At 36.8% G+C, this 19,730-nt stretch overlaps 1 protein-coding gene across 4 annotated transcripts in view; it reads right to left on the bottom strand.

Annotated features, from left to right (window-relative positions):
- The window catches only part of ARHGEF12 (Rho guanine nucleotide exchange factor 12), a 148,331-nt gene that overhangs the window by 35,931 nt on the left and 92,670 nt on the right, over positions 1-19,730 (bottom strand). For all 4 annotated transcript variants that reach the window (XM_047070414.1, XM_047070415.1, XM_047070416.1 and 1 more), the window contains 8 exons: positions 18,077-18,255; positions 16,802-16,879; positions 16,490-16,609; positions 14,771-14,911; positions 9,483-9,557; positions 7,114-7,206; positions 4,919-5,029; positions 4,544-4,642 (listed from right to left, as the gene is read on the bottom strand). In XM_047070414.1, coding sequence (XP_046926370.1) covers positions 4,544-4,642; positions 4,919-5,029; positions 7,114-7,206; positions 9,483-9,557; positions 14,771-14,911; positions 16,490-16,609; positions 16,802-16,879; positions 18,077-18,255 — 896 coding nt within the window. The remainder of the gene's footprint in view (positions 1-4,543; positions 4,643-4,918; positions 5,030-7,113; positions 7,207-9,482; positions 9,558-14,770; positions 14,912-16,489; positions 16,610-16,801; positions 16,880-18,076; positions 18,256-19,730) is intronic.

The raw sequence follows: 19,730 nt of genomic DNA, 5'->3' as shown, positions 1-19,730 counted from the left end.
GAGCTCTTAAGATATGTGACATTAACTTCTGGGGATTTACCTGAAGTAAACAAAAACACTAATTCAAAAAGACACATGCACCCCTATGTTTATAGCAGCATTATTTACAACAGCCAAGATATAGAAGGAACGTAACTATCCACCAATAGATGGATGGATAAAGAAAATGTGGTAGATATACACAGTGGAATTATTACTCGGCCATAAAAAAGAATGACACCTAGCCACTCACAACCACATGATGGACCAAGTGGGTATTATACACTGCAAATGGTCTAGACAGAGAAGACAGATATTGTATAATTTCATTTACATGTGGAACCTAAGAATTAAAACCAATGAGCAAACACACACCAAGAACAGAATTAGGCTCATAAATACAGAGCAGACTGATGGTTGCCAGAGGGGAAACAGGGTGGGAAATAAGTTAAATGAGTGATGGGGATTAAGAGGTACCAACTTCCAATTGTAAAATAAATAAGTCACAAAGTATAACATCCATTCATGATAAAAACCCTCAACAAAGTAGGTTTAGAGGGAACGTACCTCAACATAATAAAGGCCATATTTGAAAAACCCATATCTAACATCTTACTCAATAGGGAAAAACTGAGAGCTTTTCCCCTCGGGTCTGGAACAAGACAGGATGTCCACTCTCACCACTTCTATTCAACAAAGTACTGGAAGCCCAAGCCATAGCAATCAAACAACAAAAAGAAATAAAAGGCATCAAAATTGGTAAAGAAGAAGTTAAACTTTCACTATTTTCAGATGACATGTTATTATACATAGAAAGCCCAAAGACTCCACCAAAAAACTGCTAGAACTGATAAACCAATTCAGTAAAGTCACAGGATACAAAATCAAGGTACAGAAATCTGATGCATTTCTATACACTAATAATGAAGCAGCAGGAAGAGAAATTAAGAAAACAATCTCATTTACAATTGCACCAAAAATATAAGATACCTGGGAATAAACCTAACCAACAAGGTGAAAGGCCTGTACTCTGAAAACTATAAAATGCTGATGTAAGAGACTGAAGACAACACAAAGACATGGAAAGACATTCCACGCTCAAAGATCAGAAGAACAAATATTGTTAAAATGTCTATGCTACCCAAAGCAATCTACATATTTAATGCAATCCCTACCAAAATACCAACCATATATTTCACAGAACTAGAACAAAGAATCCTAAAATTTGTATGGAACCACGGAAGACCCCAAATAGCCAAAGCAACCTTGAAAAAGAAAAGCAAAGCTGGAGGCATCACAATTCCAGACTTCAAGTTATATTACAGAGCTGTAGTCATCAAAACAATATGGCACTGACACTAAAACAGACACGTAGATAGATCAATTAAAACAGAATAGAAAACTCAGAAATAAATCCACAACTATATTGGCAATTAATCTTCAACAAAGCAGGAAAGAATATCTAATGGGAAAAGGACAATGTCTTCAACAAATGGTGTTGGGAGAACTGGACAGCAATATGCAGAAGAATGAAACTGGACCGCTTTCTTATACCATACACAAAAATAAATTCAAAATGGATGAAAGACCTAAATGTGAGACCTGAAGCCATAAAAATACTAGATGAGAACACAAGCAGTAACCTCTTGGACATTGGCTATAGCAACTTTTTTCTAGACACGTCTCCTGAGACAAGGGAAACAAAAGCAAAAATAAACTATTGGGTCTACATCTCAATCAAAAAGCTTCTACACAGCAAAGAAAACAACCAACAAAACTAAAAGACAACCTACAAAACAGAAGAAGGTATTTGCAATGACATATCCCAAAAGGGTTCCTATACAAGGTATAACAAGAACTTACAAAACTAAATACCCAAAAAGCAACGCAATTACAAAATGGGCAGAAGACATGAACAGACATTTCTCCAAAAGACATCCAGATGCCCAACAGACACATGGAAAGATGCTCATCATCACTTACCATCAAGGAAATGCAAATCAAAACTACAATGAGACATCACCTCACACCTGTCAGAATGGCTAAAATCAACAACACAAGAAACAAGAGGTATTGGCAAGGATGTGGAGAAAAAGGAACACTCATGCGCTGCTGGTGGGAATGCAAAGTGGGGCAGCCACTTTGGAAAACAGGATGGAGTTTCCTCAAAAAGTTAAAAATAGAACTGCCCTACAATCCAGCAATTGCACTACTGGGTATTTACCCAAAGAATATAAAAACACCAATTCAAAGGGAAACACACAACTCTATGTTTATGGCAGCATTATTTACAATAGTCAAGATATGGAAACAGCCCAAGTGCCCAGTGATTGGTGAATGGATAAAGATGATGTGGTATATATACGTACAATGGAAATCACTCAGCCTTAAAAAAGAATGAAATCTTGGCCATTTGCTGCCACATGGATGGAGCTAGAGCGTATAATGCTAAGCAAAATAAGTCAGAGAAAGACAAATACCGTATGATTTCACTCATACGTAGAATTTAAGAAAACAAATGAGCGAAGGGAAAAAAAGACAGAGACAAGCCAAGAAACAGACTCTTTAATTAGAGAAAACAAACTGAGGGTTACCAGAGGGAAGTGGGGTAGGGGATGGGTTAAATAGGTGATGGGGATTCAAGAGTGCATTTGTGATGAGCACCAGGTGATACATGGAATTGCTGAATCACTATGCTGTACACTTTCAGCTAAATAACACTGTCTGTTAATGAAATGGAATTAAAAACTTATAAGAAAAGTAAAAAAATAAATAAGTCACAGGGATTAGAAGTATAGCACAGGAAATACAGGTCAATAATACTAGAATAACTTTGTATAGTGACATGATAACTATAGTTATTACCATGGTGAGCATTATATATGTAATTGTCAAATCACTATGTTGTACATCTGAAACTAATATAATATTGAATGTCAACTGTACTTCGATTCTAAAAAAAGGAAATGTGAAATTCAAATATACTTCAATATACTATAGTTTCCTCATGGAAGTAAATCATCTTAATGAATATACGTATAATATTTTATTTTTTAAGTCTATTGTTTTATTTTTGAGAGGGGGGAGGGGCAGAGAGAGAGGGAGACAGAGAATCCTAAGCAGGCTCTGTGCAGTGCACAGAGCCTGACGTGAGGCTCAAACCCATGAACCATGAGATCATGACGTGAGCCAAAACCAAGAGTCAGACTGCTTAACCAACTGAGCCACCCAGGCGCCCCTATAATATTTTAAACAGTGGCAGTATAATCAGAACCCTAACTCATTCACTCAATAAATATCAAAGTGACCACTCTTCCAGGATCGATCAGTGTTGGAAAAATGGCAATGAACAAACAGAACAAAAATATCTGCCCTAATGGAGCTTTACATTCAGGGCAGAAGAGTAAGAATACAGACAAAATAAACCAACAAAATAAAAGTTCTATGGACAAAAATAACACATGACAGGTGACAGAAAGTGAAGGGAATAAAATTTCAAGTAGATTGGTCAGGGAAGGCCTCACTGAAAAGGTAACTGTATTCTGCAATGTGTAGGTGTGCAGGCAACTTTGTAAAGGAATACAAAGATAATGAGGTAAGAGTTGGAGGGAGAAGTGGAGACAAAAATGTTTCTGGGTATGTTTGTTTTAGGATTGGTAAACTCACAACGTCTGCATGCTAACGTGAACGATTCAACAGAAAACAAAAAGTTGACGATATCAGAGAGAAGGATGGCAATTGCTAGATGATGTTGTCAAGTAGGAAGAAGGAAATGCAGTCCAGGTAAACAGGGGAAGAGTCACCTTGGTATAAAACAAGACAGTGTCTCCACAACATCAGGAGAAAGGGCAGAGCATATACTATGATGAATGAAGGCAGTTGATATCTGGTAGAAGTTCACCTGCAGATACTTCAAATTTCTCAAAGAAACAGCAAGGTCATGAGCTGAGAAAGGGCAGGAGAGGAGGCGATGAGGTTTCAGGAGAGGGAAGTTGTGACACAGTCATAGAAGAGAGGAGCAAACGTGGAAGACGTCTCAGGAACCGCAGCACAATTATCCGGGGAGCATTACGGGCTGGTACTTACCCTACCACGAGGCCAAGAATAATAAAACCCATTAGTTTAAAAATCTCATAAAGACTTCTACTGGTAAAATAAAATAAAACACTATTATCATTCATGTAAGATCTTTTCCACCACTTTTTAAACTTGTGCCTCTAAACTTCAAAGAGACCAACCAGAGTTCATTATACCAGCAATATCCTCTGGATCCCAATATATACATATATCATTTGGGTTCTCCTTTTCACTCTCTCATTATGCACATGTATAAGCCCAAATGTACGTGTATACCCCCTAAGACCTACTGTGAGAATTCAGAGCCTACAACTAATTTAAAAATAATAAGAGTAACAGTCAAGAGTAATCAGTAACTGAGACACAACATAGATGTCAGAAAGTCCAAAACAATAATGTCCAAAAATATGAGGTCAGACTGGAAGTAGGAGACCAATAACTCAACGTACAACAGTGCAGATGACATAATATTAACTTGGTAACTTACTGCAGATCGATCCAGGAAAAACTGATGAAACTCGAGGAAGACACGCCGAGTCTCCTTGGAATTGGTCTGCTTATATAGGTCTGAATAGAGATAACAGAGCTGCAGTAGAGGAAGAAATGGAAAAGAGAAAGAAAGTAGGAAATCATGAAAAATATAACCTGCTAGATCTTCACTGAGTAGCAAAGTTTCCCACAAGTAGGCCACTACAGACAATGTAATCATTACCATGCAAGGAAGTTTAAAAATAAATAACTTTCAGCTATCTTATGTATCTATCCGTATATGCTTAGCAACTCATCTTGCAGAAGTGCAAAGTTTTACAGTATAAGAATCAATGTAGGAACTCTGAATTGGCTAAATCGTCAAATACATTACCAACGTTGCAGGGTCAAACTGTGAAACTACATGGTGTAAGAAAACAGCCAGGTGAGCAGGGCGAGATTTTAGCAGTTCAATGCTCTGGAAACAGCTGCACTGCCCATTGATCTAGAAAAGGAAATAATGATACATCAGTAACTCCACCACACAGATGCAAAATGTAAGGTAAGCTCAGTTAAACACAACTACCCAAATTTCACTTTGACATACCCTAAAAAATTCAACATCTTAAAAATTTCACCGGAACTTATGAGCACCTGGGCTTATGGAATCTCTCCCTCTGGAAATTAATAATCTCTTGGAAACAGCTTGGAAGAAAAACCATCTTAGGAGAATGCAAGTTCAATAGATAATTACCGAGGAACTCAGATGTCTACAAGTCAGTAAGTAAAAAAGCAGTGTAGCAACACTTCTAAAAAGGTAATGGGAGGTTTTTGCCTAATAATGAAATAGGTGTCTTCCTTTCCTTTTGAGCTAATCGCAGAAATGGTTGTACGAAAATGGAGATGTATAAGTTTAAGTGAGACAACTCCTAGAATAATTGTATTCCCTAACTGCACTGAACACAGAAAACTAATAGTTCAACTTAAGGTAATCTTGACTCACAATTTCCATTTAATTTCTCATGTTTAAATAAATTAAAGAAAGTTAATCTAAACAAATAATACCAATTCTTCACAATCTCTTTCAAAAAATACAAGAGGAGGGGACACTTCTGAAGTCATTTTAAGAGGACAGCATTACCTAAACATCAAAACCAAAGACATTCTAAAAAAAGAAAACTACAGACCAATATACCCCATAAAAAACAATGTAAACATCATCAGCAAAATAATAGCAAATTGAATCTGGTAATATATAAAAAGGAAAATACACTATACGACCAAATGTGGTTTATCCCAGGAATGCAAATATGGTCCAACATACTAGTATCAATGTAATTTATCATATTAAGAGACTAAATAAAAAAAAAACCTGTATGATGTCAATTACTTAACAAAGTTCAACATTCATTCGTGACAAAAAAACTCTCAGTAAGTAGAAATAGAAGTAAACTTCCATAACCTAATAAACAGTATCTACAAAATACCTATAGCTAACATCGCACTTAATGATGAAAGACTAAATATCTTTCTCCCTAAGGTCAGGAAGAAGGCAAGAATGTCCTGTCTTACCACTCCAATTCAACCTCATAGTGGAAGTCCTAACCAGTACAATAAAGGTAACAACAAGAAATAAAAGATAAACAGATTGGAAACAAAGAAATCGATGTGGTTGTCTATGTGGAAAATCCCAAAAAGCCATTTAATTTTATGTATTTAAAAAAAATTTTTTTTAATGTTTTATTTTTGAGAGAGAGAGAGAGTGAGCAAAGGAGGGGCAGAGAGAGAGAGGGAGACACAAAACGAGCTTACCTTACATTTTGCATCAGAGAATCTGAAGCAGGCTCCAGGCTCTAAGCTGTCAGCACAGAGCCTGACATGGGGATCAAGCTCAGTAACTGCGAGATCATGACCTGAGCCCAAGCCAGATGCTTAACCCACTGAGCCACCCAGGGGCCCCCCAAAAAGCTATTTTAAAAAGCTCCGAGGGGCACCTGGGTGACTCATTCAGTTAATTGTCCAACTTTGGCTCAGGTCATGATCTCAAGGTTTGTGAGTTCGAACCCCGCAACGGGCTGTGTGCTGACAGCTCAGAGCCTGGAGCCTGCTTCGGATTCCATGTCTCCCTCTCTCTCTGCCCTTCCCTGCTCATGCTATCTCTCAATCTCAAACATGAAATAAACACTAAAAAAATAAAATAAAATAAAAAACTAAAAAAAAAGTAAAGGCTCCTAGAAGTAGTGAGTTTATTAGCAAGATCATGGGATACAAAACCAAGAATCAAGCCAATCATATTTCCAAACCATTGGAATTTTAAATCAAAAAAAGATATATTTACAATTGCACCCTCCTCTCCCAAAAGGAAGTACTTTAGTGTAAATCAATCACTTCTTATCAGCTTTAAAAGCAAAGTCATTTCTATTGGTCAAAGCTAAAATAAACAACTAAGCCAAGCAATTAATCTTAGCTCTAAGATACAGCTTCAAATCTTTACAAATACAATTTCAATCTCCAAAAAGCATTCATTTTTGTAACAAAGTAAACATCTCAAATAATTAATAATTTGTTTTTTAGAAAAAAAGCCATCACCTGTTCATGTTCAGTACCAAAATCATCATCCTCTGCTCCAATAATATGAGGTGCCATTCGGGGAGAGGGGCTCCCAATGAGTGACTGAGTGTCCTGGTAACATTCAGAGAAAAAAAATAGAGAAATTATCTGTTGGTCAAATTCAGAGAAAAATGAAGCCAAATCATCAAAAAGAAATGGTTCAGTCAACCGACCAGATTTCATTTTATTGATTTTCTTTAAGTGCTTCACTTTCAAAGAAGTGGTTCTCAAATTTTCAAGGCAATGAATCATTTTAGCAAAGAAAACCACAACAGTATCAACTGTTCTTAGGGAGAAAAAAACATTTCCTCTGGAAATAATTAACACCTTTTGCTCACTACACTCTTGGATATCTGATTCTAATCTCTGTGTACTCCACTCATTTCATATAAACCTTGTTCCAGACAGAAAGTTGGCTTCTGTAAATAATTACAATTCTCAAAAGCTAGATTAGGAAAAGTGAACGAAGACAACAAGACAAAGGAAAAATGAGAATAGAAATGATAAGATGAAGTGAGTGAAGAGGTTAACACAAAGACTTCTATTAACATCGCATAATTGAAAGCTGTCACTGAACCCTGTTTTTTCATTTTCAATTCATTTTCCTAAGTGCATAATGCAGGGTTTTTCAACCCTGGCACTGCTGACATTTTGGGCTGGATAATTCTTTGTTGTGGGGGCCGTCCTGTGCATTGTACGATGTTAAGCAGCATCCTGGGCCTCTACCCGCCCACTACATGCCAGCAGCAGCCTCCCAGCCATGACAATCAAAAACGTTGCCATACACTGCCAAATGTTCCCTGAGGGACAAAATCACTCCCGGTTGCAAATCGCTGGCATAATGCAACGAAATTTTCAAGCAATCGCACAAAATTAAAATCATTTTGTATAGAAACAAAGAACCAGAGTTGCAAACACGAAAATGTAGGTTGGCAGATCTCCCTCCCGTGCCACAGCTCATCCACTTGTCAGCTCACTCACAAGGACGGACTGAGCAGGAAGAAGGCAGTGTGAGGGCACGAGCATACGATATAAAAAATATGCGATGTATGAGGTCCATAAATACTAAAATCAAAGGCCATACAGTATTAAGGAAATAAAAATTGGGGAGGAAACAAGGAAGGCATGAGTTTGGCTCAAACCTGACAGCAGCTGACATGCAGGATCTGGGGCTGAGCAAGGACAGTGGGGCGATCCTGACTCGGGGGCCACGTGCATCTCAGAGCTGAAGGTACGCGCATGTAGCCGCAAGATACATGAAGTCGTATGTAGCTAAGTTTTCCCTCCTTAAGCTGCGGCCCTTTGTATTTGCGTCTTCTAACCTTGATTCTGACATTTTTACTGCTTCTTTTTTAAACTCTAAGGCTTTTGTAATTTTTTAAAAAATGGTGCAACAACAGAAATTTGTTCAGAGTGGTTGTCAAGACAACTTTTGATTTTATAGCTGTTTCCATGTCTCTGAATTTTCAATAACCCTTATGTTGCTAATAATTGACGGATCACTTGCTGTTTAATTAAATCTTTTACTATAAAACTTTATACAAATCTAATTAGAAAACAAAAGCAGAATGTTAAAAGTATTCACATAAGAATATGCAAAATCCAGCAATCTCACTTCTGAATGAATACCCAAAAGAACTAAAAGAAAGCATAGATATTTTGAATAGATATTTTACACCCATGGCCACAGCAGCATGATTCACAAAAGCCAAAAGGCAGAAACAACCCAAGCGTTCACTGACAGATCAATGGATAAACAAAACATGGTATATGCAAACAATGGACTATTATTCAGGCTTAAAAAGGAAGGAAATTCTGACATAGGCCACAACATGGATGAACCTCGAAGACACTACACTAAGTGAAATAAGATAGTCACAAAAGGACAAACACTGTATGATGCTACTTATATAAGGTTCCGAACCTAGTCAAATTCAGAGTAAAACAATGGTTGTTAAGTGCTCTGGGGAGAGGAGAATGGGGAGTCAGTGTTTAATGGATACTGACTCTGAGCTGGGGAAGATGAAAAAGTTCTGGAGACAGATACGGTGACGGTTGTACATGAAGGTCAATATGATTTAATGACAATAAGCTGTATACTTAAAAATTACTAAAATGGTAAATTTTACGTTACGCATTTTTTACCACAATAAGCAAAGTAACACTGAACCACCTAATACTACTATCATGGAGTAGCTCTCCATTTATCAAATCTTACTGAATCAGTTTAAGCTTCTTCTCTCCCCACTCCCCCTCCATCCCCAAATACACAAATATCAGGGGTGTCTGTTACTGAAGTGGAAGGAAAGCGAAAGGAAGCCCTACCGCTTCATGGACTCCATACTCACAGTGTCCTGAATCACTTCGCTTTTCTCTGGGTTTTCCTCTAGATAAATCCTCTCTTTCAGGGCACTCTTGGGACTCTAAAAAAAGACATTCAGTTCATTTCAACAGGCTCCCCAAAAAGGGACAAGGAAAAATAGGGTGGAAAACAAGGTTCCGGATTTCACATTTGTATTTGAAACCACAAAGGATCTTGCATCATACCTCACTCTACTATTTTTTTCCCCGACTTTGGCAAGGCACTTATTCTCTTGGCCTTTTGAGTTTTATGCTGATGAACAATATCACACTAACAGAATAGTTGTACCTCATCTCCAGGACTGAGTGCTAATTTCTACCAAATAAACCTAACTGGATGCATTATGTATCTCTCAAACTAGTTATGTCAAAGTCAAACTCTGTCTTTATCCACCACTTCTAACCCCCTCTGCCCCCAACTGTTTCTTTCTATGCAAGTTACAAGCATTTTGGCCTATTTATAGGAATGAGATTAAGTTTCTATTTTTCTGTATCGTGTAGAAGTGACGTGTGGATTCTTCTAAAATTTACAAAACACAAAGAATATTACAATTCTAATTTTCTAAAATTACAAAACACAAAGAATATGATGTGTGGAACTTCGATTCTGGAGGATGAGGAACACTCCACAGCAAGGGAGCCATTCGTCAGAGCAGCTGAAAATGAGGTGCAAGAGATTTTTGTGTGAATGCCAACAGGGAACACACATGCTATTTATACATATACTAAGACAGCACAAGATAAAAACAGTAGCTTCAAATATAAGCTCCACCTTGGACAAATGGACGACTCTGGGTCTTGGACAAGAGATATAAAGATAAAGATAGAATAATCTTGTCACAGCAGAAAGCGTTGCTGATAACTTGTTATCAAAATTACTGGGAGGTCATGTTAAAAGAACACATAAGACAACTAGAAGGAGCTCCCACTGCCCAAAAAACGGACAACTTAAGCAACAAAAAGAAATAATGACTGCAATGGACTAAAACACAATAAGCAAATATGTTAAAATCTATGAATTCAAAATATTACACAAGTGTGTACACACACACACACACACACACACATCCCCACATTGGTGACCATTAGATCCTGTTAGGGTACCAACTCCTCTGGAAACAGGTACATCATGGGATAAGAATCAAGTATTTATCCCGCATTTCCTGTATCAGCTATATTTTAGGGTCACCTAAAAGCTAGTAAGACAAAATTCTTTTAAAATGATTCCGTCTAATAAATATAGAAGGAATGACAAAATTATAATATCATCCTTTTGAAACCACTAAAGAATGGATGCAGGCATTTTGATCATCAGTGACTGGTGACAACATTATATAAAAGCTTAATGGAAAACTTGATTATGAACGAATCATGCTGACATAGTCTGCACACTTTAAACTTAGAGAAAGACAACCAGACATCCACCTCCTGATGTGATGTAACAGGATATACACAGTCCACCCATGAATTGTTCTGGCCAAACAACAGCTCTTAATCTGATCAAGATTCTAGATCTCACTAATAGCTTTCAGGAAATATAGAGAGATGAACATGTTAAACAATACCATGAAAATACAATTAAAATGTGGGTTGCTTTACCGGGCATATGACCCAGTTTCTGTCACAAAAGAACAGCAAGAAAAAAAAAAAGGACATAACAAATTAAGAGACTTATGAACCAAAGGCTGAAGACCTTGACTAGATCCTGACTCAGATAAACCAACAGCAGAAAGATCATTATGAGACAATTAGGGCAATCAAATTACATACTTAGAAATTTGATTTGATAATGTTATTACACCTGTATTTTTGAAAAAGTCCTCTTTTCTCTTCAAGACACATATTGATGAAATAATGTCATGGATTTACTTGAAAAGAATCCTGTATTTGGAGGGTGTGAAGAATGAGGGATACAGACAGAACAAGTTTGAGCACTTGTTGATGACTTCTGAGGCTGGGTGATCAAGGACGTAAAAGGGATCATTATGTTAGCCTCTATTTCTGAATAGGTTTAAAAGTTTCCAAAATAAGTTTTTTTTAAATATCAGCCACAAATTCACAAAAACCAGACAGATGCTCTACATTTTGGATGCTGATTTGTGATGTACTTGCTTCTGCTGTGAGAACCGGGTACATGGGTGTTCTTCACAGCTTTCTCTGAGGTGAGCATAAGCAGGGAATTTTATAATAACAATGGTATCACAAACATTACAAGAATATTATTTTATAAAATGCGAGCAGAAAATGGGAAACAAGTAAAAGCACTGATTCAAAAGACAGTAAGACCCATTGGTTCCTGTGGTCTTAACAGAGTACAAATGAAACAAACATGGAAATCCACAAGCTAAACAAAGCACATCTTAAGCTTCCAACAGACCTTGTAGGAATTAAACTAGTTATGTGTTCAAGTAAATATCCTAGTTTGCGATGTATTATCTCTCATCTGGATTTCCACAACACCCATTTATTTACCTGGCTTTAATTTCTTCATCTATAAGATAGTGATATTGCTTCTTTAATATTATTATGAGAGTTTAATAAAAGAATATTTGTACCGTAGGCATGACTGTGGACACAAAGTAGGAGGAAGTCAATAAATGGTAACTCTTTATTAGCCATTCAGCACACATTTGCTAGGGTCTTATTAAGCCAACCAATCTTCTTTCCTTACAGATCTCCCTGTCTCTTTATTCCAATTCATTGCCACACTGACATGACACTGATGGCGCCTCTCCACTGCAAGCAAGATAGAGCCCAAACTTGCATTCATTCTGTTGTTCATTCAAATACTTATTATAGGGGCGCCTGGGTGGCTCAGTCGGTTAGGTGTCCAATTTCGGCTCAGGTCATGATCTCAAGGTTCGTGGGTTCGAGCACTGCATTGGGCTCTATGCTGACAGCTCAGAGCCTACAGCCTACTTCAGGTTCTGTGTCTCCCTCTCTCTCCATCTCTCTCCTACTCGTGCTCTCTCTCTCTCAAAGAACATTAAAAAAAAATTTAAAAAAAAAAAACAAATACTTACTAAACACCAAGTACATCTCAAATAATCTCAAGTCACTGGAATGTTTATTTCTACACTTGCCAATTCACTCTGTGTTTCATAAAGTTATATTTCTTTTTTTCTTTTAATTTTTAGGGGGGGACGAGGGGGGAGAGAGAGAGAGAGAGAATCTTAAGCACAGGCTCCACACTCAGTGCAGAGCCTAACGTGGGGCTCGATCTCATGACTATGAGACGACGACCTGAGCCAAAATCAAGAGTCACATGCTCAACTGACTTAGCCACCCAGGTGCCTCCATCAAGTTGTATTTCTAACCCACATATTTTATTGTAACATTCCTCTAAATACAAGGTAAAATTCAAAGTTTTCTTTTGTACCATCTGTTCTGAATTCCTGATTGTAGGATCTGCCAGACTTTGGAGACATGGAGTCAAATAAGACTGTCCCTGTCCTCTCAAGAAACTATCGAATGGTAAAGACAAGCCATGAAAACACGAGAAGCAGCAGTGAATCTAAAAGGAGAATGTGAGAAGGACCTCCCAAAAACAGTACTTCTAGAACAACTTGAAGGCCTCTAAAACCTGAACTCAAGCCTCTGTTTCTAAGATAAACTCTAGCCATTCCATTCATCATCCCAAATACCAGTAAAATTTTCACTGCTCTCCCAAAATGTTATGCATTTTTACTCCTCAGGGCTTTTGTTTATATTTCAGGTAATGGTACTTTAGAGCTAGATGTAGGCAGATCACATACTATCGGGTTAAGTCAGCAAATTAGTTAACTCCCTTTGGCCACAGTTTTTTCTTCTGTAAAATTATGGTAACAATAGTACTACTTCATAAGGCTGTTTTGAGAATTAACTAAAATAAGTAACATAAACGAGTGATTATAGCATATGGTGTGTATGGCCAGGAAATGTTTTTTTCTTGAGTCAAAATTGAAATTTTTCATTAAAACCTTCAGCCTATCGACCAATCATAAGACTGTTATGTTAGCACTGTCTTTCCAAAAAAAAAAAAAAAAAAAAAAAAATCCTCAAATCTTCCCTGAATGAAGGACTGAGTCATTGGGCCTAAGCCTCAAAAGGTGGCCTGAATGATGGCTTTAACTGGTGGCTTCCAAACTTTTTTATCACAACGTTCAATAAGAAAAAGAAATTTTAATTGTTGGAGAGCCTGGGTGGCTCAGTTGGTTGAGCGTCCAACTTTGGCTTGAGTCATGATCTTGCAGTTTGTGGGTTCGAGCCCCTCATTGGGTTCAGTGCTGACAGCTCGGAGCCTGGAGCCTGCTTCGGATTCTGTGTCTCCCTCCCTCTCTGCCCCTCCCCCGCTCATGCTCTGTCTCTCAAAAAATAAATAAAATAAATGTTAAAAAAATTTAAAAAGAGAAAGAAATTTTACATTGTTAACCAGCATACGAACGAACACACACACGCGCACACACACACATACATGTGTATATAACAAGTCACAAGAAGTAACAGTTACCTCATCTACATTTTGCAAAGCATTATTTCCTATACTTTCTTTTTTAATGCTAGCCCTAATCCACTAAACTGACTCCATGATCTACAGTTTCCAAAACACTGGTTTAGACTATTTTCCTCCTCACTTTTAAAGAGGGTGGTCTACTTTTTTAAGTCATTATTCTTATCACTGCATACCATTTACAAAGTATTGCTGAGTAAGCAACAGTGAACTTAGCTTTTAAGTACTCATATGACTATGGTGCTACATCATATTCAATTTGGAATATTTTCTTATGATCTTCTTAACAAATACCCATGTTTATCTGGCAATTCTGGGGTTAATCAAGAAAGCATTACTAAACAAGGGCTATTAACTCAAGTCTATCTAACAGGACTAAGGCTTTTCCTCTTTGTAATGGCAAAGTGCCCCATGATTCAAGACTGAGTCACTCTGACCACAAATGGAATATTAACATGCACTTAAAGATATCAACAGTTGGCTTCTTGGTTCAGTAAAAAAACACTAGCATTATTAACTTCTCAACCCACAAACAAGAGGCCTGCTGGGAAATTCCACCTCCTCAAAAGAAACATTTGGCAATGTGTGTCTAAGGGAAAAAGTGAACTCTGGAATTAAAAGCTCATATACAACAGTGGCCAGGATTTCTGCTCATCAGATTGCTCTATTAAAGGCGGTGGTGATAAAAAGAAAGTATAAGAGAACACCTCTTATTCACGTAACTTAAAATCAAACATGGAAAGGAGCTGTAAAGAAGAATACAAGACTAAGACGTAGAACACTTACTTCTGCGCTGTCACTACTGGGCCGAGAAGCATCTCCGCTGCTGTAGTCAATTCTCCCTAGTCCGTCACCAGGGTCTGCTTCTACCTCACTGACTGTCGGGGGGTCACCTAAAGACCTGGAGGACGTAACTACAGCTCCATCCTAAAACAGATTAAACACACAAACACACACACACACAAACACACCAACACAATAAAAAAAAAGTCATTACTGACTGCATAAAGAAACAGACTCACGCTGCAATCTAAACGGAGACTGGTAAAAGCTGGCCAGTTTGATGCGATCAAGAAAGTTTAAACCTTTAAAAATTTAAAGCATCAGTAGTTACTAATTCTGTGGTTCTAAAATGGCATGATCTGAATTTAGCAAAGAGAATAAAAGTTCAAACTTCTGAAGAGAACAAAAAGGTTAAATTGTATAATTCATATTTCCTGCCCATTACAGCAAAGATTATTACACTATAGATTCTGGTTAACTACCTTCTAACACTTTAAAATTTCAAAAAATTGCCAATTCTGGGACACAATACTATAATATAAATTATTACAGGCTTTTAGATCAGGAACCACGTTTTTATTGTTTGAACAGAATAAGAATGTTGTCTTCGCTCAGTAATTATAACAACATAAAACTGTCAACATTACTGAGGCATATGACTCAAAATTTCATAGAGATAATGGGACTAAAAGTAATGAAAAAAAAAATACTGTGTAAATGGAAAGGACACCAAACCAGGAAGTCAGGAGACCTGACAGCTGTGTGACCTTGTGTAAGTCACTTAACCAGTGTAGCCCCTTATTTTCTCAACCGCATGATTTTTTGACTTTAAAATGAGATGAGGCTAGATGATCTCAAAGAATCTGCGGCTTTCTATGAACCAGTGTTTTTCACTTATAGACTCAGGAAGCATGATAAATCAAGAGCTTTTACTCAGTTTAAATGGTGCAGGTAATTTGTCTGTTTTGCTTTAAGATAAATTATAAGGAGCCTTTCATATTCCAAACATGAATATTACAGAATATAAATCCGGTTAAGCTATTTTTCTAATGAGACCATCATCTCCATAACTTATACCTATGTAACAAACTCTGTTTAAATCTAGTTTAAAATTCCAGTAAAAATATAGTTGTAAACAATATGAAAGTGCTTTGAACTCATCAGACTGGGTTTAAATCCAGTTCCGCTGCTTTTGAGGTACACGACCTCAGACAAGTTATTTCCTTTCTCTGAGGTTCTCTAAGTGTACACGTAGAATGGGGGGAAACAATAGTAGTATCTAATCTTGGAGGCTTGTTGTGAAGATTAAGCAAGAAAACGCTTGTCTCTGTATTTAGCATAATGCCTGTCATTTTATAAAATCTGTTCCTAAAAACTTAACTGCCATTCTGTTACAAAATGGCAGAATGAGTCTCAAAAATGTAAATATATGCGTCTGAATACATTTTGGTAGTTTGTTACATCAAAGCAAAAGCACTCAATTCTTTTTAAAGTTATTACGGAACAAAGAAACATGATATCATGAGCAAGCAGAGAATTAGAAGCCCACATTTCTTTTAGTTCATCATTATTTCTGTAACATGCTACACAGGACATCCTGTTGGCCTAGGCTAGAAAAAAATCACTTTTAAAAAAGGCAACTGCAACCCTCTGAACTGAACACATTCCCAGAAGAAAAATCTCCTGCAAAAAGTTGGGTAGCATTTTTAACAGCGATGCTACCTGAGCAGAGCCTGTGGCTTTGGATAACTGCTCTTGCAGCTGAGGAATGTGTTTCTTGGCCTCTTGGATCTCTTTTAGCAATCTTTGGGCAGGTGTTCGGTTGTAATCTTCCTGCAATAACTGAAAAGTTATAAAAATATTTTGAGAATTAATTACTTATGTCAAGAAAATATAGAAAAAGTCCATTCTTAATAAATTAGCAGATGGCATTGATTACAATACTGCGTGATTGTGATCATGACAAATATCAACTCAACTATGCCCACTCACATTTCCACTGGCCTGTAAACAGCCCCATTTCTAATTTAGTACCTGCAGCCGTTCTTGTTCTTTCTGTAACATTTTTCTCAGAATTTCTACTTTCTGGTTATGAACCACATTGTTTTCCTCCTAGAAAAAAGATAAAAAAAAACAACAACAACAACCAAACAAAAAAGAACCAATACAGGGAAAGTGAAGCTAAAATAAATAGCAGTTATGAAGACAGGCTATTAGACATGACAAGGTTATTGAGAAATTTCAGCCCTTTTATTTCACTTTTACTAAACTAGGTTCAAGAAAACATTAAATACTGATTATTAGCTGGAGAAATGAAATTGCCTTAAGTACAAGAATAAGATCTTACACTTTCCATCCTTTCGGTCTGTATTACCAATCCCCACGCACGACTCCTAGTACTTCCTGCCTGAAATATTAAGACAGCTCCCTAACTCCTCTCTCTTTGCTTCACAACCCTATAATATTTTATCTAATTAGCCTTCCTAAAATCACTCTCTCGCTCCCTCCAAATTTTAATAGGTTCTTACTGACCACCCAGTTGCATGTAAATGAGTCTGGTAGTTGTGATTTTTCAAATAGTCTTACCTTTTTCAAGCCTCATCTCCCACTACTTCAAGCCTTAATAGGCACCGGCCAAACGAGAGTCCTGGCAACTTCCCCCCAATACTTGGTGCTTTCTTGGCTCTTTGTTTCTGTTTATTCTACTTCTTTTACCTGGGCTACTTTTCTCCCACTGCCACCACTTAAGTGATACCCATTTTTCAAGGTCCAATTCAAATAATAGCCTTCCATAAAGTCCTTCCTTACTACAACTGGATGTACTTCCTCCCTTTGAATTGTCACAGAACTTAGTATTTTCCCCTTCATAATGTCTACATTCTGCCTTTGTACTGTAATTACTCATATACCCTTGATTCTATCTCAAACAACAAAGGTTTAAGTACCTACTGTATGCCGAGCAATATTTTAAGCACTGGGGACACAACAATACACAAACAAAAATACCTCTGTCTTCTTAAACTATATATTCTAAGATAACTAAGGACCTTGAACATAGGGTATCTTAACTGTATTTTTGTGAATGACTTCCTGTTTTGTATATGGCAGGTGTTAAATATTTGTTACTTAAATGTGTTATCCCAATACCCTATAATCATTTCAAAGTATTATGTAAATTTTTATATTAGGGAGCTGTTTTCTACTATCTTGAACTTGAATTTGTCAGCTCAACACTTCAAAAGTCTTAATATAAAGCAAAGGCACCATTATATAAACTGAGCATTTATAAAGAAGTTTTCCCCCTCTTACCCCCATGAGCACAGGACTAGTAATTCTCTCCATGTTCCCAGATGCTCCAGGTGAATGAGGGGATGTCATGATGGGAGACATATGTCCAATGACTGATGACTCTACTTCAGAATCGGCAAGTGGAATCTGGGGCGACCCAGGTGGGCGTCCCTGAACAGTGAGAGCTACATAGGAACCAGCTTTGGAGGGGAAGATAGAGGAAGGGGAGGGAAGGAAAAAGAACACTGTCACCTTTTTTTACAGCATTTCACTACTTCATCTTTGACAGTTCTATAAGATCCAGTTATGTAAGCAAGCATGATCTGCTAACCATTGCTCCAGAAAAAAAGAATCCAACTTGTCATTTCTCTTTTGTTACTCCCCTAAAAATCTAAAAGAACAGTGCCATTTTCAGATAGCAAATTACCACTCAAATATCAGATATTACATAAAAGCAAATAAAATTTCTAGTCCCAAGAATTGTTTTTAATTTAGGGAAGAGTGTGTTAGTAGCAACCATCTACTAATGGTTATGTTCAATTAATTTCTCAAATGTAAATTTAAGGAATGATCCTATTTTAAGACGCTATAATTAGGCAGGGATTAACTAATTTTCTAGAATATCATGATGCACTTTTAAATTAACTTTAAAAAATGCATATGACCAAAAAAACCCACGAAAATTGGAGAAGAAAACCCAATAAATAAATAGTGAGTTTTTATTTTAAACTGTGGAGAAGACAGAAATTCACTAAGCATATTACAGGGGGAAGAAAGCACAGAAAGCAAAATCAACCCTGAGCAGGAAGACTCGACAACAGACGCTCATTTATCTAGTACTGAGAAAAAATGAGACTTTCAAATTAAGGACTTTTCTAGATAGCTGACCTTTGAATAACAAAATCTTCCTCTTAGACTTTCCAATAGAACTTTTAAATGCATTCATACTTTTCTCCCTATTTAACTGTCCATGGAACTCACTGTCAATTATTTCAGTGTCTGGGGTCCTAAAAACCATTTTTTTTTAACACTTATTGGTCACAAATGCTATTATTTGGGGGTATTTTAGGTACATATACTTTTCAAGGTTTTCTTTTATTATATTTCTCTCTGTGAGAAAGTCATCTACTATGTCTTATTTACTTATCCATGTGCTTGCCTCTGTTAGCTTCCTATTTCTTCCCTTCCCTTCCCTTCCTCAGCTATGTTTCAACTGCTTCCATTTGAAATCACTTGTATTATGTCTAGAAAATGCATTCATTACACAGTAGGACATGGGGGACCTCCAGCGTAAGTATAGTATACTTTAGTATGCTATAGTATACACAGGTTTGAGGCACTGCAAATTTATATCTGTTGGACACTCAGAGTGTTTTATGCTTTAAGTTTTTAGCTAGGCTCTCATTATTAGATAAGTCATCTTTTGCTATAGTGCTAGGATTTAATTTTTTAAGTAAAATTTACATTGGAAAGGATAAAATATATAACCTAAAAAACTAAAGAAATCATCTTTTTATACTCTGCAATAGTTAGTTATCAGGCATATATTTAGTTATTATCATAAGCCATCATATTTATGTAGCACATAAAAATGCATAAATCACAATCTCATCATATAAATAATAAAATTTATTCATAAACGCAGACCTAATTTTGATTGTCCCTTTTCTTTTTA

Source organism: Lynx rufus, unplaced genomic scaffold, assembly GCF_022079265.1.
Source record: "Lynx rufus isolate CCGP_SWC_20201006 ecotype Redwood Valley unplaced genomic scaffold, mLynRuf1.p SCAF_9, whole genome shotgun sequence".
Classification (NCBI taxonomy): Eukaryota; Metazoa; Chordata; class Mammalia; order Carnivora; family Felidae; genus Lynx; species Lynx rufus.
Note: the sequence above shows the minus strand (reverse complement) of the source record. Positions and strands in the feature narration are given on the sequence as shown.